Source organism: Epinephelus fuscoguttatus, linkage group LG21, assembly GCF_011397635.1.
Source record: "Epinephelus fuscoguttatus linkage group LG21, E.fuscoguttatus.final_Chr_v1".
In the NCBI taxonomy this organism is placed as follows: Eukaryota; Metazoa; Chordata; class Actinopteri; order Perciformes; family Serranidae; genus Epinephelus; species Epinephelus fuscoguttatus.
This window is the reverse complement of record NC_064772.1, coordinates 38053000-38077052: the sequence shown is the minus strand read 5'-3', so window position 1 is coordinate 38077052 and position 24053 is coordinate 38053000. Positions and strand designations below refer to the sequence as shown.

General features: G+C 43.9%; 2 protein-coding genes across 5 annotated transcripts in view; both read left to right on the top strand.

Moving 5' to 3' along the window:
* The window catches only part of LOC125882019 (uncharacterized), a 212984-nt gene that overhangs the window by 147721 nt on the left and 41210 nt on the right, over positions 1-24053 (top strand). The window lies entirely within an intron of this gene.
* The window catches only part of itprid1 (ITPR interacting domain containing 1), a 39362-nt gene continuing 22498 nt past the window's right edge, over positions 7190-24053 (top strand). Inside the window, exons 1-6 of one of the 3 annotated variants that reach the window (XM_049565466.1) lie at positions 7190-7357; positions 8055-8175; positions 10042-10093; positions 13066-13103; positions 14879-14932; positions 19878-19926. In XM_049565466.1, coding sequence (XP_049421423.1) covers positions 8064-8175; positions 10042-10093; positions 13066-13103; positions 14879-14932; positions 19878-19926 — 305 coding nt within the window. In that variant the 5' untranslated portion in view covers positions 7190-7357; positions 8055-8063. Of the gene's footprint in view, positions 7358-8054; positions 8176-10041; positions 10094-13065; positions 13104-13259; positions 13373-14878; positions 14933-19877; positions 19927-22787; positions 23987-24053 lie in introns of those variants that run through there. The other 2 variants (XM_049565467.1, XM_049565469.1) reach the window with 2 other exon arrangements.

Sequence of the window (24053 nt, the reverse complement as noted above, 5' to 3'; positions counted from 1 at the left end):
AAGGGAAACACACAGGTATATATACACAGAAAACTAATCAGAAGAACGAGACACAGCTGGAGGAGGAGGACATGGGGATTGGCTGACAACAAGGGAGACAAGACTAATACGAAATTTGGTATTATTAAATTTCTGAGGTTAAAGTTTTAAAGATTGAGGAAAAAACACATAAAAGTCACATGATGTTAGCAAAATGATATTTAATGTCATGTATGTGTTTGTTTCACCTGATCTAGTTTTACTGTACAGTACTGGACGGCGCTTGGCCAGTGACCTGTGGCAGCAGAAACCAACGAAAAAAGGTGTCCTTCAACATTGGCATGATACGCAGCTGGTCGCTGTTACAGTTTAACAGTGCCTAGTGGCATCGGGGGGAACACAGCGGCACAAGGACTAAAGTTAAGGCAGAGAAAGTCCAAGCAGGGCGGGAGGGGTGTTGAATGACTTTCATCCGAGAGGGCGGTGTTCACATCTCGACTCTAAATAATAAGATTGTGAAGCCAAACCTTGTTTTTATTCCTGAACCCAACCACACGTATTTGTTGAAGGAGAAAAAAAAAAGGCCTGAGACCATCTATCCTCTGACACACAGGAAGCCAGTGAAGGACTCGAGGACCGGTGTGATGTCATTCTGGACAGTAATATTTATGCTGGTAGAAAACGAGTTCTGCCGTCGGGTCAGTGCTGGTCGGTCAGCGGCGTTTGCCACTGGTTCAGGCGCGGTATGTTGTTATAAAAGTTACTGCAATGGAGTCTCCACAGGTCTTAGTAAATAAATCAAGCAGACAGCTGCAGCTGGTGCAGGATGCTGCTGTCAGAGGTCACTGAATGTTACAGGCCTGCAGCGTCTGGACTCAGCTCAGATATGGATTGTTTTATAAGTTCAAGTTTGTGATTGTGTAATGCAGGCAGCGACCACTGGGTGGTGCAACAAGTCCAGTTACCTCTGTTTCCTTCAGCAGCCTGGAACAGTGCACATTCTCAGAGGTTTTTATTTGAGCACATGAGGAGATATTGACCTGGTTATCAGCTGTGTGGTGATGTGAGTTTGTTTCTATTTTCTAGACAAAATAAAACATTTTGTTTTCTTATTTATTATTTTTGCTTCTATGGCTTTCTTTTTAAAATTTAACTTGTATACAACAGTTTAACATTTTAAAAGACTGTAAAACATTCAAAGTGCTGTTATAAACAATAAAACAACAACTTACAAACACTGACAGAAAGAAAACAAGATTTTTTTTCTCTTTTTGGGATTTTTTGGGGGATCTTATAGGTTTCTTTAACATTTAACCTCCAAACAGTTTAACATTTTAAAAGACAGTAAAACATTCAAAGTGCTGTTATAAACAACAACAACAACAACAAAATCGATTAAAAAACAAAACAAGAAAACAAACTGTCTTGTAAAACTAAAACTCAAAAAATAAAGGCAGCTAATCGTCAAACTCAAGAATGGGCTCATCTCTGAGGTCCATGATGGCATCAACGGTCTGAAACCAATCAGGATGGGAGGGGCCGGGCACCTCCACTGGAACATTGGAGGGGCCCGGGTGAGCCTGTGGCCCCTGGGGTGGGGTCACCTCACCTGGGGTGGGTGGCACCCCGTGAAGAGGCAGGGGCCAAATGCGAACAGGAGTCATCCCACTGTAAACAGGGACTGCCACCTCACCTCTGGACAGCAGCTGCGCCGGCGGAGCGGGGTGCCAGCTCACTGTGGCCTGTGGGTGTGGTGGGGGGGCCGTCCCAGGGGGTTGGGGTGCTGCTTCCCTGTGAGGCAGGGGCCACACGCGACCATGAGTCATCTCTCTGTAAATGGGCACTGCCACCTCATGTCTGGGCGACTTCTGCGGGGCGGGGGGGCGGCTCCCTGTGGCTTGGGGTGTTGGCAGGGGGGCCGCCCCAGGCAGTTGGGATGCCGCTGCCATGTGAGGCAGGGGCCACACCTGAACAGGAGTCATCCCACCATAGGTTGGGACTGCCACCTTGTCTCTGGGCGGCAGCTGCGGGGCAGGGGGCCAGCTCACTGTGGCTTGGGGTTGTTTTTTGGGGGTCGCCTCAAGAGGTTGGGGTGCTGCTGCCCTGTTGGATGGGGTCCATGCCTGGGGGATGGGGGGCCAGCTCCCCGTAGCCTGGGCTGATGGTATCGGGGTCACCTTGAGGGGATGGTGTGTCTCCCCCTCATGTGGCAGGGGCCACACAACACTGGGGGGCGTCTGTGTGGTGCTGGAGACTGCCCCCCAGCAAGGAGTCTGGGTCCCCCTTATTACAAAAGACCAGGGGGGCGTCTGGGTGCCCTGGTCTCGGCGTGTCATGTCTCTGGCTGTGCTCCGGCAGTGTCTTTAGTGTCTCTGCTGCTTCGTCTTTTTCCGTCAGATATCTGCTTGATTTCACTGCTTCGTGTTCTCGATCAGCCGAAATACAAACTGTGTGAAGCTGCTGCACGAACACGCAGCACTTCCTCATTTGCTGCTTCACAATAAAAGCTTTTACTGAACAAAACAACAGAAGACTTTTATTTTGAAGAATCTAAAGGAAACGCAGTGTGCTTATTGCTGCATTAGCGGAGCTTTGTTAGTGCACAGGTAAGTTTAGTGACGCTGCAGGGAGAAGAGTGAAGCACAAACAGCCACTGTGAGATGATGATGATGATGATGATGATGATGATGATGAAGAGCTGCAGACATCAGGCTCTTACTGCACCTCTGCAGACAGCTCACCTCCAGCAGGTAAAGTGCCCTCACCTGCCCTGATGCAGAAAAACACTCTCAGTTTGAAACCTGGAGCCGCGTCACTTCTCCCGTGCTGCCTTCACGGACCTGTCACGTGTCTGCTAAGTTCATTGGTTTGTTTTATTTTGAAAACATAGGAAAAAGGCAACGAACAACTTGTTAAGAAATGAGTAGATCTGGAAAAGTGTTTTAAATTATCGAGGAAAAATGTTCAGAAAACTAATTATATTCATAATAATCACAGGATTATTATATATTTTTATTCTATTGTTTATTTCTTGCCTTTTTTTATTTTCTTTTGTGCTTTTGTACTTCAATCATTTCTTGTTAATTTTGGGGTAATTTCTTTTTAAGCTGCTCGTTGTTTTCTTACAATACTTACAATTAATTTGCTCAGGTTTCACTGACTGCACCAGAGCACACACAGCACTACGGAGGAGGATTAGGGCCAAGTTAAAAAAAAAAAAAAACATCTTCGAGTTCGAGAATAAAGTCGTAAATCTGCTTTTTTTTTGTGGATTTACAACTTTATTCTTGAAATCTAAGATCTTTTTCTTTGACATGGCCCTATGCCTCCTTCACACACTGCAGCTGAGAGCACACACCACACATACATTTGATTTAACATCTAAAAAAACAAAAAAAAACAAACAAACAAAAAAAAACAAATGACAGAGCTGGGGTTGTCTGGGCGGCCCCTGGACATGAGTCCGTCCATCTCACCACACTGGCAGATATAAAGTGCTGCAGTGATACAGTAATAAAGTCCCAGTGTCCTTGAACGAGGACTTTTGAATTAACGTGTCTAAAGGTGCGGACACACCAAACCGACATCAAAGAACTAGCGGCGACGAAAGCCAACTGTTGCGTCGTCTACGTCGCCTCACGTCGCCCTGTGTCAGTTGCATTTGAACACACTACACGGACTACATCCGACGGCCAAGTAGCACGTACGTTCTGCGCCTGCGTGAGAGAGAGCGGAGTGAGAGAGTGGTACATCCTGTCAGCCGAGGGGTTTCCTCTGTGCGGGAGCTAGCTGGGAGCGGCTAGCAGAGGGTTAGCCGCAGCATGACCGGAGGGAAGCACAGCCAGCTAGCTCCAGTTTGTTATTCAGGTTAAAGTGTGAAGAAGCAGCGGGTCTGTGGGGCAGCTGAGTGAAGTGGAGCCTGAGGAGGAAGCACCGGTTAGCCCCGGTTTCACTACAGGCAGATTCACTCGCTACAGGGCCGAGGAAATAAAACCTGAACAGCCAATCAGAGTGATCTCTCTCACTGACAAGCTTCGCCGCCGATTCAACATGCTCAATCGGCTGAAAAGCCGCCCACGCCGAAGTGCCGATGGTGCGGGACACACCGGGAAAACTAGGCCGACAGACGCTCACCGACGGCCCGAGTTTGGTCGACGGCCGACCGTCGGCTTGGTGTGTCAGGGCCTTTAGCTAGCTTAGTATTGCTAACATAGGTCACATTTGTCTGCAATATTAAAACCACAAATGTTATTAAGCGCAACTGAACAAGTTTTCAACCATAACATTTGATCAGGTTTTTGTACCTTGTACATTTTTGTGTCGGGACCAGCTGCAGACTGAGCAATGAGGACAACAGGTCCAAGTTCAGCAGAATCAAGTACGAGGTGCAGCAAACCCAAAATGTCGTGCCCTCACGTGAGGACGCAGGGTCTCAAGAGGAGACAACAGGGTGACAACACTGAAGTCCTCCTCTGGGATTAACAAAGTCAGATTCAGGTTACTGTATTGATATCCAAGGGTAAACTAGTTTTGCAGTTGAGAGTCAAAACATCCATCACAGTTTGAACAATCAAAACAAAAACATAGAACATAGAATACAAGAAAGAAATTTAAAATAACAGAAAGTGCTGCAATGCATGAAATCAAAGCAAATAATTAAAAATGCCAAGAGCAAAATTCCCTACAAGACGTAGGTTACAGAAATAAAAACAGTTCAATAGAATAAGAATAAAACAATGAGATAAAAATCAATCAATGAATAAAAAATGAGATACATGCTCCAAAGTGACTGACTTGTGCAGTTGTGTGCAAAGTCTGTCTTCTTCTTGTTTGACATGGAAACATTTTGAATGTTGCAGCTGCTGGTCTGAGGGAACAGGCCGAGAGAGGAGTGTTGGGCCACAGAGGAGAGGCCCAGGTGAAGATGATGATGATGATGATGATGACCAGCCAATGAGCAGAGGCTGCACACTGACAGAGTCTTCTGTGAGGAGCAGAGAGCTCTAAGGAGGAAAGTCTCATGTGTAAGCGGCGGCAGCGAGGGGCGGCGTGCACAAAGGGCAGGGACTTATGAGCTCATGAGCCGTGCAGACTGGGACTTCCTCATTCATGGGAAATGATTCAATCCTGAATCCCTATCACGCTCACACTCTGTGTGACTCTCCTGACAGCTGCCAGTGTGCCTCCGATACACAGCCACTCATTCCCACCGTCCAGCCTCAGCCTGCTGCAGGAGAGCAGGGCTTTAGCACCACCCAGTGGTCACTGTCGAGATTACACAGCCAGAGCCGTACAGAGAACATTGTCATGGAAAGATTTTGATGCTTGATGCATGATACTGGACACTGTGACCAGACATACAGGCAGTCGTATTGTTTAACATTGTTTATTTGCCACTGTTGTGTTTAATGTCTGATATTGAAACACGTCAAGGTTATACATGTGTATATATATGTATATTGTGGCATGCTGTTCAGGAAATTATTATATATATAGTATGAAGTTTGAATATATTGAATGAAAGTCAGAATATATGGAATGAAATCTGACACCACTGAGGCACTAGCGCCATCTTGTGTTTTCTCTGTATGCTTGTATTGGATGCTGCAGCAGTGAAGACGTAGTAATTTCCATATTATCTAATACACATGGTAATGTTTTGTTTTTTTAAGATTATTTTTATTGGGTTTTTGCCTTTATTGACAGGACAGAGAGAGTGGGGACTGACATGCAGCAAAGGGCCACAAGCCGGATTCGAACCTGCAGCCGCTGTGGCGAAGCAATGCCTCTATACATGGAGCGCCGGCACTATCCACTACGCTACTGACGCACCACGCACATTTTGCCACATTTAGCTTCAAACAACGTCTAAAAAAAGTGGTGTGAGTCACTTTTTACCACATTTACAGCAATATTTGAAATGTGTTAAATATAATGTCTAAGTCTAAGTCTGCATATTAAATGTTAAACCTAAATGTTAAATCTTAACCTAAATCTAAATGTTGAATCTAAATGTTAAATCTTAACCTAAATATTAAATGTTATATCTAAATGTTAAACCTAATTTAAATCTAAACCTAACTATTAAATGTTAAATCTAAATCTAAATATTAAATGTTAAACCTAAATGTTAACTCTAAATCTAAATGTTAAATCTAAATGTTAAATGTTAAACCTAAGTGTGCTTGGTGAAACTTAATATAAAGCTAATATACAAATACTGCCTGTCAGCAGAAGTACCAAAATAAAAGCCTGGGTAGTCAGACTGTGTTTATAGCATCAAATAACAAATTAAAACCAAACTAATCGGAGAAAATGAACACTTGAACATACATCAGCATGATTAGAACTACCTTAAATATTCAAGGTTCATTCCATATATTCAGACTTTTTATTCAAACTTCATATTATATATACATAATAATTTCCTGAACGGCATGCTATAATCTCTCTCTCTCTATCTCTCTCTCTCTCTCTCTATATATATATATATATACATACATATATATGATACATAGATATAGTGCTCAAAAAATAAAGGGAACACTGAAATCACACTTCAGATCTTGTTGAAGGGAAAAAAATGTCAGTTCATGGTGTTGTACCGATGTAGTGCTTTTATTTTGAAAGAGACTGTATCAAACTGTACATTTCCTGTGAAAACAGAAGTGTATTTTGAAAACAGACAATGCATGTAACAGGCTGAAGTTGACACGGCGTCCCAGAACGTCAACAACCAACACACCCAGGGTACCTTGGACGTCATATGTGGACGTGGAAAGTCCATGACCAAACGTGGACATGTGACGAGGTCACAGTGAGGATGAGCTGTAAAAGACAGTGCTATGGAAATAAAGAATATTACGAAATATTGACAAAAACAACATTGATTCCTTTAAATCTTCTGTTTATAACATTTGAAATGAAGCACACAACAAGAAGCTATCAGATGACCTGTGAAAGGACTAACAGTAACTCATTCTCTCCTGCTTATAAAGGAATGTTTGAATATTACATTTGAAGGTACTGTTCCAGGAACATAAACTTTTCCTGACCTGATGTACCCTGACAGGCTCAAACTGATAAAAGAGGCGCAGGAAGCGATGAAGGCATTAACCAGTCAGCCAGCCAATGTTTCCTTGTAGGGCTGAGAAGTCTAACCAAGTCATTTGCATGTCCCTCCCGTGCTCTGGCATGTTTACTGAGCAGGTCAGGAGCTGAATGAGAACATGCTGCCTGCACCGCTCTGCCTGTCAGCTCCGGCTCGAGAGGAATATCAGCTCACTGTGCTGCATCAGGCTCCTCACTACTGGGATCAGCTGCTGCTGATGAGGACAATGTAAAACCAGGAATTATCTGAATCAGTCCGATTACACAGGTAAGTGCTGTGTGCACAGGTGGTCTCTGCTTTTCTGGGGGGTTTTATGTCTCAGTGCTGTGGACGGAGGCAGTATGTTTTCAGGTTGTCTGTCCCATCCTTGTGCACACGTTACCTCAAGAATGCCTCGAGGGAGTCTTTAAATTTGGCACAAACTTTCACTGGGACTCGAGAATAAACTGATTAGATTTTGGTGGTCGTAGGTCAGAGGTGAAGACTGAAAAAAAGTCCTAAAATAATATCTAGATATTTTTGCAACAACGGTATTCTTGACAAATTAGTAAAATAATAATTTATTTTTAACTTAAGAACGTAGAGTTGCAACAAAATCAGTGATAGTTTCACAGTTTGCTTCAAATCTTCAGTAAAAACTAAAATGATGTTTCATGTCTTCAGTTTGTGAACAACAACAGTAACTCAGAGTCAGATTCAGATCCTGTCACAATATTAAGAGTTCAACTAAATCAAATCTACCACTAATTACACATTTAAACAAATGTCCCCTGGGATCTATATATATATATAAATCAACAGCTGATTTCCCTCTTTGAGCAAAATCCTGTCATGTTTTCACTGACATGGATGGAGACTGTCAGAGACAGAGGCGTACGACCGTGAGGCAGTAAATCTAGTTTGTGCATCTGTTGCTTATCATTTTATAAGATGTTGATCCCGTCTGTGGTTCCCACCTCTCCAGGTTCCTTCCATGGCGTCTGAAGGAGCTCGGGCCAGGAGGACCAATCTGCTTGCATCCAGGGTCCACTGGAGCCCCACAGACATACCTGACTTCATCATGGCTCAGGACCAAAAGGCTCACGGTATGGAAACTATGAAGATGCACTCTGTCAGGACATGATACATAGTGAAATTAAAAAAGGATACCAGAGATTTAGTTTAAGCTCATTTACTTTTAATCGCCTCTCAATAATGTAACATTAACATGAAAAAAGAGTTACACTAATCATTATTGTGGTTTTAAATTTTGCACATCATATCTCAACATGGAAAGTCCATGACCAACCGTCAACATATGACGAGGTTGGAGTGAGAATGTGTTGAAGTAACAGACTGCAGCTACATAATTTTATATCCTATCTGTCCATGTAGAAAAGGTTTGTCTTAAATATTTGTAAATAACCAAAATGGATTACCACACAACTGCAAGTCCCCCACTGCTCCACTCTCCCATGGTGTTCCCCAAGGTTCAGGTCTCGGCCCCCTCCCTTTCATTCTGTACAATCTCTCCCCCTTGGTCAAATAATCTGCCGTCGTGGACTTCAGTTTTGCTGCTTCACTCACAACGTTCAGCTCCACGTGTCCACCAAAGCCATCACTCCTGCCGCTCACTCTGCCCTCGCCTGTTGTATCACTGAAATAAAATCCTGGCAGCTAAAATGCCCTCAGACTTCAGCAGGATTTATACTTGTGCGCAGACCCTACGCCATAACCTACGCACATGGCTCTTAGTGATGGCCAAATGAAGCGTCATGAAGCATTTTCTTTATATTTTGAGCCCACTAGATGGCGCTCATGGTTTAAAGAGAGAGGCTCAAAGAATGGCAATTCAGTGTGCTTTCAACATTTTGTTGAACAAAAAGCGCCATCTAGTGGGCTCATAGAATAAAGACAATGCTTCATGAGGCTTCATTTGGCCATCACTAAGTGAGCATTTCTACTTGTGTGGTGATGTGTTTGTGTCACTGCAGTTACACCTTCGAAACACTAGTTGGCGGCAGAGGCTTCTATGAAGTGCTGTAAAGTTTAGTTGATTCAAAACACACGTTAAACACACATTAAACACACATTAAACATGGCTTAATAGAGACAATTTTAAACACAAGTACACAAATCAGCTTCACTATAACTCACAGCATTCACAGACAAACACTTGTCTTTATCTGGACACATTTCCCCACAAATACAACATGCTAACATTATTAGCACAAGCCTATGGCATTTTACATAGTAAACATTAGCATAGTGGCTAGCGATCTTCTCATATACAACCCACAGCAACATTTAACAAAGGTAGCGTTACAAAATTTGGCTCCATTACAACTCACAAGGTTCACTGACAAAACAAAACAGGATACAATGTAAAGCTCAGCTCACCTCCCAGCTACATCAGCTGGGGAGTCAGCTGATAGATCACATGATTCCTTTCTGTGCAACCAATTGGCTAATCCCATTCATAGCGCCCTATTTAAACTGCTCTGTCCTGCCTACTGTTGCTGCTTCCTCTGCAAGCTGCTTTGCAACCTGCCTCCACCCCAGCTCCTCCTTTTCATGCTGTGTCTGACTTATCAGTGTCATTTCTGTTTGTCACTGATGCTGCTCTGTTCTGTTCCCGAGGGGTCTTTGCTGCTGCTCTCCCTGCATTAGTCTTTCTGTGTCGGCACATGGAAGGGCAGAGATGTGTACTCTCTCCACCTTCGACTCTCTGCGTAGGCAGTAGTGAAGGTAGAGAGGCCCAAATATAATACTGCAAATGAAAACAAAGTTTTCTTTGGCTGAACTGAGGTTATCTGTGCAGCACAAGGAGGAAGCCTGTCAGATGAGATGTTGCTGCTGTTCAGCGGTCAGCGCTCAGTGGAGGCTTCCTGCTTCTGTTACATCATGTGTTTGCTGTCAGTTGTTATTTGTCAACGGCCTCATTATAATTTGTTGCATCATGTCAACCACAGGAAACTCGAGCCAGGACAGCGTCAGGAAATGGCTCACCACTGCGGTCACAGAGTGAGTAGTGAGATGGCAATACAGGCTGCTGTATCACTGTTAACAGGCTGATTTCATCTGTTCAGCCGTTGAGGTTACAAAATGTGGCACTGACTTTGAACCCACACAACTTTCAATTCACCTATAAAGTGCACATATCTGGACACAGTGCCAGGTGATGCTTCACAGGAAGGCAGAGTGTCTCCCTGCTTCAGAGCTGTCGTCTGTTCCACCAGCCTCTGTTTTCCACCAAGTATTTTTGGCTGGCAGGTTTCAGTCACTGCCTTTTACCTTTTGTTTCTGAGAAGCTGACATGTGACACATTGGAGAAATGTGTTCTTTTGAGATTTAAAAATTCAGAAGCCCCCTTTCCTCTGTACAGAAAAAACCAGCTAACACTTGCTACTGTAACATCTGGCTTTTAATATAATGGGAAAGTTCACAATCAGCAGTCACACCCGGGTCACATGACTCTGCAGTAGTTACAGGTTTTTATTGGCTCAGGCTTCGATTGGCATTGATGGAAACCAAGATACCCGGCGCTCAGTCATTGACTTCCAGCATCAGACAGTGACGAAAAAAGCCGTCCTCCCTGGATTAGTTTAAAGAGAAAAAACAGATAGAAAACCTTATGACTAAAAGTTGACTGAAACATTTTGAATTTTTGCTGAATAAAACCATGAAGGATAAAATGACTAAAATGTGACTAAAACTAATAAACATTTTCATCTGGAGATTAAGACAAAATCTAAAATAGCTGTAAATGAACAGTGTTATTGTGTCGAGCACCACAGTACAAAGTAATAGTGATGACAGTAAATCGTTGAATGTTTGAATGGATTTACAAAATACTTTAGATAAGGCTTCTGGCTCTGTGATACTCCTCACAGTGAATTTATCTTCAACTTCAACACTTTGTTATGACCTGTATTTGAACGGCCGCGTATAAATATTTATGCTGCACACTCCAGGCCACATGCCATACATTTATATAGGATATTGCATCATAGGATTGTGACCAGGGGGGTAGACTGTCTATCAAGCCGGGGGGGAAATTTTGGGGAAGACCCACACAGGCCAATGCAAAAAAATCCTCATGCAGGATTCAGCCTACAAACAAAGACAAAAGAAAAACGGGCAGGTGGGAGGAAGCACTGTGTCCGCTACTGCTAATAAAACCTTTCACAAAAGTTAAACACATTAAAATGACCTCTCGGCAAAACTGCAGTAGCACTGCAAGAAAACAAGAGAAAGACTCAATTACCCAAAAACCCCTTGATTTAAATTAAAGGAGAGTTTCTGGAGTGTTATCCATGAGGTTAAAAGGGTTAAATCGGCTCTCACTTAAGGCAGTAATTCACCTCTGTCAGACAGACTTCAAACCCAGGGAGTGTGCTGACCTTCGAGGGAAAACCTGGCCTCCAACACTGACACAGCGATACATTTCACAGGCCACATGCAGGACACCAAACCATACAATCAAAGAAACGCTCCAGTATTACTCACCACAGGAATGAGCAGCAGTGTCTTTGCAGCATGAATGAGCTACGCCTGAGGCCTGTAGTACGAAGCAGGATGTGGAGTTAGTAAGGTAACTTCAGGGTTAACTCTGGGTTGTCAGTAGTGATGGCCAAATGAAGCCTCATGAAGCATTGTCTTTATTCTATGAGCCCACTAGATGGCGCTTTTTGTTCAACAAAATGTTGAAAGCACACTGAATTGTCATTCTTTGAGCCTCTCTCTTTAAACCATGAGCGCCATCTAGTGGGCTCAGAAAATAAAGACAATGCTTCATGAGGCTTCATTTGGCTATCACTAGTTTTCAGTACTACAGAGCTGGTCCTCTTTTTCCCGGGATAAATCACCGTGGTGACTGATGCTGAACAGCTGACCTGATCACAGCCCGTCAACAGCCCGACCTCTGACCAATCAGATCACTGTAGACAAAAATATCTATGGCCAAAAGGAGTCGTAGGTAAAAAAGAGGAGCCTGTACAGTATGTTGTTTAAGGTCAGTAGAATCATTTCATTGTTGAGGGCTCTGTTTCTACTGGTTTTAGATCGTTAACACCCTAAACACATGATTTTAACTGATGCAAAGTTTATTGTAGTCGCAGTGACGTGTTGATATTTGACACTCTGATTCATCACTGCAGCTCAGAATAACACGAGACACCTGTGTCGTGAGAACTAGGAAAAAATATTTTATTTTATTAGTAAATGAAATGCAACATTTCAGTCAGACAGACGTCATCAGTCATTAACTACTTTTCTGAACTTTACTGCAGCAGCAGAAACAGTGTGACGTTACCTTGAAGTGTTTTATGTGACTTACCCACCATCATCCAACTACACAGCAAAAAACACTCTGTGCTAATGTTACATACAGCTCAGTGATACCTGCACGTAATTTAAGACTCTGCTGACGGTGACAGTTTGACAGCGTTTCCAATATTTATACAGTTCTGTTATAAGATTTCAGAGTACAGCTTACATCTCACACCACTGACATTTTACTGTCTCAGGCAGTTTCGTTATCGCTTCATATCACATGAAGCAGCCTCCTTCATTCATGGCTCTGATGATGTCGCTTGTAATTAACAGCCCTGCCTCTTTCACATCAACGTTCTTGTGGCTGGAGAGGAAAAGCCAGAGTTGACTGAACTGGTTGACAACCAGCTTTGTGGCACCAGTTATCAGATGGGTGATGCGATGAGTTAGTCAGACCAGATAACGAGAAGATATCCTGGGTAAGGTGACCTGGCTTCGTAGTGCAGGCCTCAGGAGCCCATTCAAAGCTAATCAGGCCCTCTAAAGGTGGACTGACCTTTAAGGTGGCCCAGCCAACCCTAATACATGATATTTTCACAATATATTGCCCACATTGCGTGTGTGTGTGTGTGTGTGTGTGTGTGTGTGTGTGTGTGTGTGTGTGTGTGTGCGCTTTTTTGTACTCTGTCCCTCCTTCTAATACAATGTGACCTGTGTTGCAGGGAAGATGCAAAGCATGAGCCACTGAGGGAAGCTGCAGGTACGACCAATGGAAATCCCTCTCTTTCTTATTTTCCTGTCGAGAGGTGTGTGTCGCCTCTCCTCTGTGTCAGCTTTATATTGTCGTCTTGCTTGTGTGATTCAGTGGTGCACGATGGTGAGTACAGCGTTTGTGTGCTTCTTACTGAGCTCTTTAGTGATGGGAGTGAAGTGAGGTGAATGGTTCCAGTGAAGTTGCAACTGGCTGCTGAATCTGTGGAGCGGAAAATGAACGTTAAGGCTGCATGTGTTTTGTCACAGAAGTCATCAGTGAGTGAGAGAAAAGGCAGACGCACAGTAGCTGACACGCAGTGTGCACAGTAGCTGCAGTGAAGTACACAGTTACATAACAGCCAGGTTAACATGTTTCTGCTGCTTCAGTGGAAGAAATGAATGTTTTTATGTCTGATGCTCTTCCCCAAATGAGGTTGGTTATTTCTTCACATCAGTTGCTTCAGTTGTTGTTTGTGTTTGTCTCGTTCACATTTCCTTCCCATAGAGCTGAATTTAAAATCTTCTGTCTGAATTAATGAGACTGAAAATGAATCTGGAGGTGTGACATCACTCTTTGGGGAATTTACACATGTTGTTGTTGAACAGTGTGTACGATTATCTAACCTACACACCTCCCCCCACCCTGCCCTGAGGCCAGCCCATTCAAACAGCATGCAAATGGTGGTTGAGAAAACCATGGGAACAGCAAATTGCTCCTTGTGCCTCTGCCGCCCCCCCCACCCTTGTCGCTCAGGCCGAGACGATCTCCGTCCACTGTGCTGTTGGGTGCTACCTCGGCAGTAATGTCGAGGTCGTAAAGGTTTAACCATGAAAAGACTTGAGCAGGGAGCGTGGGAGGCTGGCCACTCTGCCGCTCAACTATCAATCAAGTGAAAGAAAACCCTTCAGCACACTGGGTAGGCCCTGAATCGAAAGGTACAACACTGTAACCCTAGTTCTATTGGCACAGACAGAGCCCTCTACTGGACTCTATGGGTAATACTCTCCTCCAATCATGAGCATGCATATGCCCACTGACGTTTGCATAAATGTAGCAGACCAATCAGGACATGCCTACCTGAAAATGTACGTGCTAATAGAACGAGGGTTATCATGACCTTCATTCTATGTCAAACAGGCTCCGCCCTCTACTGGATGATTTGGGTACAGTGGGTGGAGCCAAAATGAATGAACACACTATTTCAACATAACATCGACAGACAGCAGTCTCCTGTCCTCTGTCAGATAATGTCCCGCTCTAGTTTGGAGTTGTGTCAAGCTGAGTGTGTCCAATGTTGGTTGGTTTTTAGACGGAGCTGGTTTTACGTTAGCCTCCATCTTTGTTTTGATGAACTTCCTGCCAGATGCCGCTGACTGAGACCTCTGCTGACCTCACCAGGGAACAAACATCAGCACCATCTAGTGGAGCGAAAAGCAACTGATTTTATTTTTCTAGCACCAAAAGTTGGATTAAAATGTGTAATTGCAAAAATTAATAATGTAAATAATAAAAAGTTGATACTTTGCTGTATCAATATTTTCCCCACCCCTAAGCTCAACTGTAACCACGCTGTGAGGCATCTCTACGAGTTCATGTAGTGACAGCACTGATGTGTTACATTACTTACAGCATAGTTTGTTGTTTCTGCCATATATCCATGTGTCAGTGCATGTAGCACAGGAGACGTCTTGAGGAGGATTACTCTCCTCATCTCTCCCGCTGCTGAACAACACAACACTATTATCTGTCTCTCATGTAGCTGTGTCCTGTGTCCCCTGCAGAGCCTCAGAGGAGGGACCCCAGCGGTGACGATGACCTGGCCCTGGGCGTAGACGGTAAACAGCCTTCTCTCCTGGACTTGTAGGGTGCCATTCTCAGCAGGGAACCTTTACAGGCGCGCTCTGGCAAACTCTGCAGTTTAGGAAAGCAAGCCTGTGATTTATCTTTAGTGTGTATCTTCCAACACCAGCAGAGACAGAATGAGTTGCCAGAATCTCTTGTGTATTTATACTGAGGAGGGTGCAGAGCGGTGCAGGGGAGTTCAATTGTTGTGTTGTCTCAGCACACCCAGGTCCATACCTCTGAATGTATTACAAGTTGTACAGTACTGGGTGTTGAGGTTTCAAGGAGCAAAGAGGGCACACTACTGTGATATGAGAAGCAATATCCTTTATTATCCTCTGGTACGCCCCCGTGTGGGGGAGTTGGAGCACAACATAAAAGTGTGTCAGACTGTTCTCTTCCTGGTCCCCAAACCAGTCAGCTCACAGCAGGAGTTACAGTTCAATGTTAAAGTATTTATTATTGTAATGTAAAGCAAAAATAACTCAGGGTGGAGCGAGGCCAAAACAACTGTCTAAACCCGGAACATGCTAACTCCACCTATGTGAGAAACAAACAAAAAGATATTCAGTGAATGAGGCTCCCTGCGACGCATCAGAAAACATGAGGAAAGTAAACAAAATAAAATGGCAGCCCACACCAACAGCTTCAAAACTAAGTTAAACATAATAAATGTAAACTAGTGCAACAAACTGTCTACAGTCAACAGTCACTGACACTAACACTCACTATGGTGGCCCACAGGAGGCACAATCAGTCAGTACCGAAAAATGAATCCCCACATTTCACAAAAACACAATACAGGAGGTTTGGAGGTCGATGACAGGAACGCCGCTGCTGTCAGTGACTGTCAGCTGGCCTGTTGGGAGGCCGGAGGTTTATGGTGCGTTTGTTTTGTACTCGGAGGTCAGAAATTCCCAGTTCCCAGTCGGAAGTTTAAACTCAAACGCACCCTGAGATCGGATTTCCAACTCGGAAACTCGGAGCAACCGCATCAGCCCAGACTTACGAATTCAAGATGGCTGCCGGTCACATACATAGTGAGTAAACACTCTGCTAAAGTACTGTTTATAGCAATTTTATCTTATTTGTTTTACATCAGGTCAGTCTCATCTGCGGCGTTCATCAGTTGGAGTGCATGATGGTTTTGAAGCTGTCTATACTCTGAAAGTGCGAGGGCAACAAAGGCTTTCTTGCGGGCGTCCATGTTTTTTTCTGACTTGTCCACCGTCGTCAACTAGAATGCAAAACCTGTTGTCAACTCAGAGGTGACGTCATTCCCACTTCCGACTTCCGACCTCCGAGTACAAAACAAACGCACCATTAAAACAGTGGATGGTAGTTGGGGAGCCAATCAGCGGTCGACACTCCCAGACCAGGCCCACACCGCCATCCAATCAGCACTCCACACCTGTAGGTAATACACAAAGATCCTCTTGCGAAAAGGAGCACTCACTCTCATAGTCAAGAGAAACTGAAACACGAGCACCGTCTCACTCCGAAGTCGTTCAGTGAGTTGCGGCACCAAAAACCAATGAAAGAAGGCCTTTAACGTCTGCATGATACGTGGCTGTTTGCCTTTATAGTTTAATGGCGCTCAGTGGTGTCTGGGGGAAACACGGTAGGACAAGGAAGAAAGTTAAGATGGCGAAAGTCCAACAAGCACCGACTTTCACCTGAGAGAGCAGCGTTCATGTCCCGTAAGATTCAAAAGCCAAACCCTGTTTATTTTTTTCCTGAACCCACCCACGTGTTTTTGTTGTTGATAAAAAAAACCATCAATTTGCAGCCTTGCTCATCGTAAGTGGACGTGGAGAGTCCATGATCAAAGTGTCAGTTGGTGACGAGGTCGGAGCGAGTCCAAATACAGCCAGAGCTGTGACCTCCTCTAAAAATATGAAGCTGATAACAGATGATATAAGTACTGTTTTACTCTCTTCATACTTGCGGTAACGCTTCATGTAAATTATTTTATTGCAAATAAGCAACAACCACATCAACTCACATGTTATGTCACAGAGCAGACAGCTACATGACCTGGGGACATTAAACGTATTTAAATCAATATGCAAAACAATTATTAACACTCACAGGCAATAAAAGTTGTCTATTAACCAAAGTGCAGTCTGCAGACAGCAGGCTGACCTGCACCGTCTGACTCTGGTACAAGAACGAATCCGGCGAGCCCTGAAGCTTTTTGGTATTCTGCACCGTACAGGAAGTAGATCAGCATGTATGGAAAGTGTCAGGTATCTGGTTTGTTGCACTGGATGGCAGAGGAGGGGGACTCGAGTCACATGACTTGACTTGAGTCGCAAATTTGAGGACTTTAGACTTGCTTGACTGACACTGATGAAAGACTCGACTTTGACTTCAGACAGATGACTTGACTTTTTTATTTCATACTTTATTTAGTATTTGTAGTTTTTTAGATATTGAGAAGTTTTGTTTTTAAGATATGACGGCACACATGTGGCAGCGGGGGAGGACCTGCCGGCTGATATTCGTGCCCACACGGCTCTGTCCTCCTGCTCTCAGCTCTCCTCTGAGGAATGGCAGTATGAAGAGCAGCATCACCGTGAGCGTGTCAGTTAAATTTTCAATAACTCATTCAGTGTTGAATGTGTTTTACAGCCAGCATCACACAGTCGACTCCGGGCTGTTACGCACACACAGTCTCCACTGTAAGAGTGGACACATGCACTTTCATGTCAGCTTTCTGTGCTCAGGCTCTGCTCTTATCTGCACAAGGCTTTACAGTATAACGACTTCCTGCCTGCTGTCCCAACATAAGGTCACTATATGTCAGCGTGTGTATCCGTGCGTCATGAGATAGTGTCCGCAGTGACTGTGCTATTATCTCAGCTGCTCTCTGACAGCAGCAGGTGTGTTACCTGAGCAGAGACTGTCACCCTGACCAGAGGGCTCGGAGCAGCACAGGAAGTATTTCAACCCTTTACTCTAGTAAAAGTAATTACAACCAGCCTGTAAAAAACTCTGTTACAAGTCAAAGTCCTGCTTTTAAAATGTTACTTCGAGTATGTCAGTGTCACCAGGAAAATGTACTTACAGTAAAAGTCCTGTAAAAATGTGCCCTGCGACTGTGTCTGATCTCATCACATGATTCTGACTCATTCGTGTAAAAGCTGAGGTGAAGCTCATTTTAAACCAATGATTATTTTCATAATGCGTTAATCTGCTGATTATTTTCTCTATTAATAAATTATTAAATAATAAAAAGCAAAAGCAGCCAACAAAAAAAAAACCAACTTGCTCAACTCAGCAGGGATTTTCCAGTGACTTGAGACTTGAAGGTTATGACTTGATACCTGCTTATGACTTGCACGTGTGACTTAAAGTTTCTTTATGCTTCTACGTACACTCAACGCAACGTGCACACAGCTGCTCCACAGTTGCTGTGTGCCTATCATAGTTCTGCCTCCTGTTGGTGGTGATGGCCAAATGAAGCCTCGTGAAGCATTTTCTTTATTTTCTGAGCCCACTAGATGGCGCTCATGGTTTAAAGAGAGAGGCTCAAAGAATGGCAATTCAGTGTGCTTTCAACCTTTTGTTGAACAAAAAGCGCCATCTAGTGGGCTCATAGAATAAAGAAAATGCTTCATGAGGCTTCATTTGGCCATCATTACCTGTTCGTCTATGTTTATCTTCCGGCTTTGCTCTAGTCACAGTAAAGATGGCGACCGAGAGAGAAAGACTGTTGCTGGAGCTTGAAATGATCGACACTGAACAACAAACTAAGCTCTTCAACTTGATCCATCATTAATCAAAACAAACACAACTGATCACAATGGAGACTTCTGAAAATGGCGGTGTTGTGGTGAAACCTTGTGAAATGAAGTAGTTTGAAGGACCAATCATAGCTCTTGCAGTCTGCGTTGTGTCTGCGTTGCCTTGACGCGTGGTTACAATTTGGAGGTGCACGTCGCATCTCTGTGTCAGTCGCAGAGGAACGCAACACCTCCGCAAAGCCCTCTGCGTTGGTCGTAGGCACACAGAAGCATAAACCTTGCTTCACTCCCACCTCTGATGATTTGACAGGATTGCTGAAGCTGGGATGGCCGGCTGTGTGAACACTAATGACATAGGCGCGGGTGTTTCCTGTCGCCTGTCTGTCAGCTCGACTGAGTGTTAAATTTATGCCCGTGTCTTTTTTGCATGTCTTGATGATGCTTTTGTGGCTGGCTCTGGACAGTGGTGGCGTGACCTGATGAGTTAAGTAAAAATGACATCATCTGAGCTGCTTTCAACCTCAAAGTGAAGGAGTAGTTCCCAGTTTCATCAAAGCCATTTGCACTGCCACATTAAAGTCAGCCTGTTAGAGGTCAGTTTACGTAGACGCTCTCACTATCTTCAGTTTGACAAGAGCCTCTCCGTGTGTCCTTCACTGCAACCCTAGCTTCTTGTAGAAAAGCAAACTGTGCAGATCAGAGCTCAGATGACAGCAGACACCAGTCACTACCTGAGGAGTCTGTGCAGAAAGGCCTGTAGCTCCACTGGTTGTTGTTGGTTTTGACAAAACTACCGTGTGTGTTTTAAAAACATAAGATATGGCACTACAGAGGGAGAAAGACGACTTTGTTCTTGACACCATGCCAGCATCAAATGGAGTCCCAGTCTGGGAGAGGGAGGCAGAGGTGACTGCCAAAACCCAAACACTCACTGGAGGAATAAAGAGGAGAGGGAGGGAGAGTCAGAGACAGAGACAGAGAGAAACACTTTCCTAATATAGCTCAAGCAGCCTTGACACCAGACCTGGACAGGATGTGCTGACTTTTAACCAGGAGAACATCAAGGAGACGTCTCCCCGTGTTCTGCCTTCCTCCTCTCCTGATGTTTAGCTCTCTGCTTGTGTCATGTATGACCCCACATGGCCTGTTTGCCTCCTCGTCCAGATAACATGACTTTTCTCTCCTGCAGCGTCTTTATATGGTAACCAGGGAGTGAGGACGGTCCAGGAGTTTCTGCGGTAAGACGCCTCTCTTCTTGTTCTTGTTTTCATCTCTTACAGATGTGCACACAGCCAGCAGTGTAGAGTGAGGGGGGCTCTGTCACACAGCACAGTGCTGGAACTCACTGGCACACGGCTGGTAGATATTCACTGTGGATATTTTAATACCAGTAAAAGTGAAAATGATCTGACTTCAGTGGTGTGAAGCTTTTGTCAGTTTAAATCAGGGTGAAGCTGTTGATGATCTGGAACCAAATCTGAAAACATTTTATTTTGAGCTTGGTATTAATCAAAGTCTAAACTTATTTTCAGATGTAATCAGGCTGCAGCACAGTTGCAGCTGTATATTAATGTGTTTATGCTCAACGTTAGATCCATTTGAATGTGTTTATTTTGCAAAGACAGCAGCGTCTCAGAGGCCTCGCACCAACCTACTGTATGACCTGAGTCAGAGTCCTGCACGGGTCCATTTTTGAAAACCTGCACCCGCACTTACCCTTAAGCTCAACACCAGAACCAACCTGTTTGATCACAGGTGCAGCTTTGACTTAGACATGACGGGTAACAGGTTGGTTATTGGACGTCTCTTTGACTGGATGGTGAAAACATTCAATCACTGCCAGGTTAGGAAACATGTTAGCATGCTCCTTCCACCACCATCAAACCTCCAAAGGATCCCAACTCCATGTAGGCTGCCACCTCATCCTCGGGCTGCAAAGTTTCATGGCTGGAGTCCTCCACGTCGGTGACCAATGTGACCACGAGGTCAAAGGTTACACTGGTGTCACTGACTTTCAAAATAAAAGGAGCTGCAGCTTGATAATAGTGATTTAGATGTTAGAATATTACACATATGCTGCACAGCTTTTTACTGCGTTTTATCCTGAAAAATTAAATATAGATTTTTGTTCTCCCTCACTGCCCGCCCACATAGAGTTCATTTTTTACTTATTACACAGCTTTTTGCAGGCTTATAAATAAAACTGAATTAAATTGAATCAACAAATCTGCATAATGCCAAATCTCAGATTAATGCTTTACGCTAAAACAGAGCTGCAGGGTCAAACTTCAGTTCATGTTCTAACACAATGAACCATCCAAAGCCTCGTTTCCACCAAGCTGTTCAGTTCATTTCAGTGAACATTAGAACCAACACGTTCTCACTGCGACCTCGTCACGAGACAAGACGTCCAAGGTACCTTGGGTGTGTTGGTTGTTGAGGTTCAGGCACTGGTGCGTGCAGCAGGAACAGATGCATTTGAATTTGAAGTTAAAAAGCCTTTATTTCAAAACACAGCTACTTACATTAAAACACAGACAGGTTTCAACCCGAAGGTCTTCGCCAGGGTGCAAAAGGGTGGACAGGAGTCAAGCAAACATTTTATAAGCTTGGAAGGGGGCGTCACCCAATCTTGATTAATAAGTGAGCGCAGGTGGGTGACAGCAGTGGATTACAATGAGAGGCCGTTTTGAAAGTGATTCAAGTGTTCAATTAGAAAAAGATCATTAAAAAATCCCTGTGCTAAAATGAAAAATTACTAACTAAATATAAAAAATATGCATGAACAAAAGAAAGGAAAGATTACGTATTGGCGTATTTATGTTCTGAAAGTCTATCTTTAAGGCGTCTTTGGTGCGTCCTACACCATTACCATTAGTCTTATATTTTCATTAGTTGAATTTAAGCAGTCATGAAAGGATCTTAATTCAGTCTCACAACCTGAAAAACGTAAATAAATATCATCAGTAAACTGAGAACAGAATTAGATCTTGTCAAGGAAAATATTCTTTGGGGGTTGCAAATGAATTCTTCCTCCCAAAGCCCATAATACAGGCGTGTTCATGAGCAATATTGGCCACATATTCGGTGTTGTACAAACGCACTGCTTTTATTTTGAAAGAGACTGTATCAAACTGTACATTTCCTGTGAAAACAGAAGTGTATTTTGAAAACAGACAATGCATGTAACAGGCTGAAGTTGACACGGCGTCCCAGAACGTCAACAACCAACACACCCAGGGTACCTTGGACGTCATATGTGGACGTGGAAAGTCCATGACCAAACGTGGACATGTGACGAGGTCACAGTGAGGATGATGATGGTTTATAAGCAGCTATCTTGTGCATTGTCCCGTTGCTTATGAGCAAAATGAGTTTGACTGGCTGTGATCCATCTTTACGTGCTATGTTGGTGACGTGTGCATCAAGTTTGGTTGCATCTAACCTTTAGTCCTGTCTCTGCTAAGAGTTTACCGTTAATACTGAAAAATAATCGTCTGTTATTTATTGGTTATAAAGCTTTTGTACGTGATCTGAACAGGAACACAATAACACAAAGCTATTTTTCTGTCCAAGGATCGACCCTTTTGCTGTTAGTAAGCAGTGTGACGTCGTGGGCGGGGCTTAGCTGGAGGCAAAACAGTTCTCCATTAGTCTCGCCACCAGACAATCACAGATCTCCGCCTTCTGATAGATAGATTTAGTTAAGCAAAGCATCTAAAGACTGACTTGTGAGTCTAGTTCTCCACAGCTAACAAGTTGTGTTGTCTTGTTTCAGACGATGGAGGAAGATGATGTGAGTGGTGCGTTCAGAAACACTCACTGTGAGTGTGGGAGCGCACTCTGACACAAACTGGAGCGTTGATAAATTGGGAGCGCTGTCTGAATGTAGCGTTGGGTTATCCAGAGCAGCGCACTCTCAGAGTGGCAGAGCGCACTCTGGACACTCTGTCTGTGGAGACGGAGCAGCAGAGCGCCGAGCGGAGTGAATGTGTGATTAACTTAACCGTTGGTTCATTCATGTAGAAATATAACGCTGCGTGTCTGCCCCCAACAGGGCTCTCATTTTAGTGTAGAGCGTCAGACTGAATTGACCAACGCACCATGTCAGGTCACTCACTCTCCGGGACCGCCAGTGTTACTTGAATAAGTAAACACTGACCAGCGGGACCAGACTGGCCGACCCGTATGCTCTCACTCAGTGGATGGATGATGTCACAGGAAGCCAATCTTACAAAGGAGGACCACACTTGTTTGTTTTGCTGTGGAAGCTAACGTTAGCTAATGTGCTAAAAAGTTAGCGTTGCAGAGAAATCCAATCTTCCTCTTAATCCCTCCCCAGTTTCTGATGAGGTGGACATGATAACCCTTAATACACATAACCTTATTCATCCCTACAACAGGAAATACTTTTTCCCTAACCTGATATGAAGTGTGCGCTGCACATGTGAGCATTTTTGATGATGGCCTCCGTCCAGTCCTTTGGTCTTATCACATTTAACCATAGTTGTCTTTGTTTTTGTTGACGGGCAGTGGCGGCTGGTTTTGAGCCATGACTCCTTCTATTCTGGCTCCCAATAACACAACAAGACAAACACATTTTAACACTCCTATGGAGCCTACAGCCCTGTGGGGGAGAGGCAGCTGCACCTCCAGCTGATAACATGATGTCATCGTGACGTCATCGCGATGTCATCGTGACGTCTGGTTTATTAAAGGGTTGACAGAATGAGTGAAATGAATGTGTGTGAGTGCGTTTGTGGGAGAGAGGAGGCTGAAACAGTTTATGTATAAACACATTATTAAGATATGACATGTTAATTACATCACATTCAGTTGAAGCAGATAGTGAGCTGTATAAAAACATTACCACCATTATGCTGAAAGGACCTGATAACCTGATGCAAATAGGCAGAGTGATTAGAAGAAATTTAAATAGCTGTTGCTGTAGTGTGTTATAGATATGAGCTTCATAAGGACATGGTGTTTTAGTTCATCTTTGTGATTACGTATGGCACCCTCTCAGTGTCTGGTTCAGGCTGTAACAGCAGCCTCTGGACCTGAACACATAGACGCATAACTACAAGTTATATTTACCAGGCAAATAAGCCTCACCTCCCCACATGCACAGCACGCAGCACAGTTTGCATAGAAAGCGAAAGGATCAGAGGAAAGTTATTACAATGCTTGACTGCTGTACAGAAAATATGAATCAGCAAAGAGCAGAGGGGTTGAGTATAAAAGATCCAGGACAGCAGGTTACACCGAGTTCTGATCAACAAAGACCTGCCGCACAATGTAAGTACACAGCTGTTGTTCAGCACAAGGCTGCATTTCTGTTCTGTTCTGTTTTTAAGATCTGTCT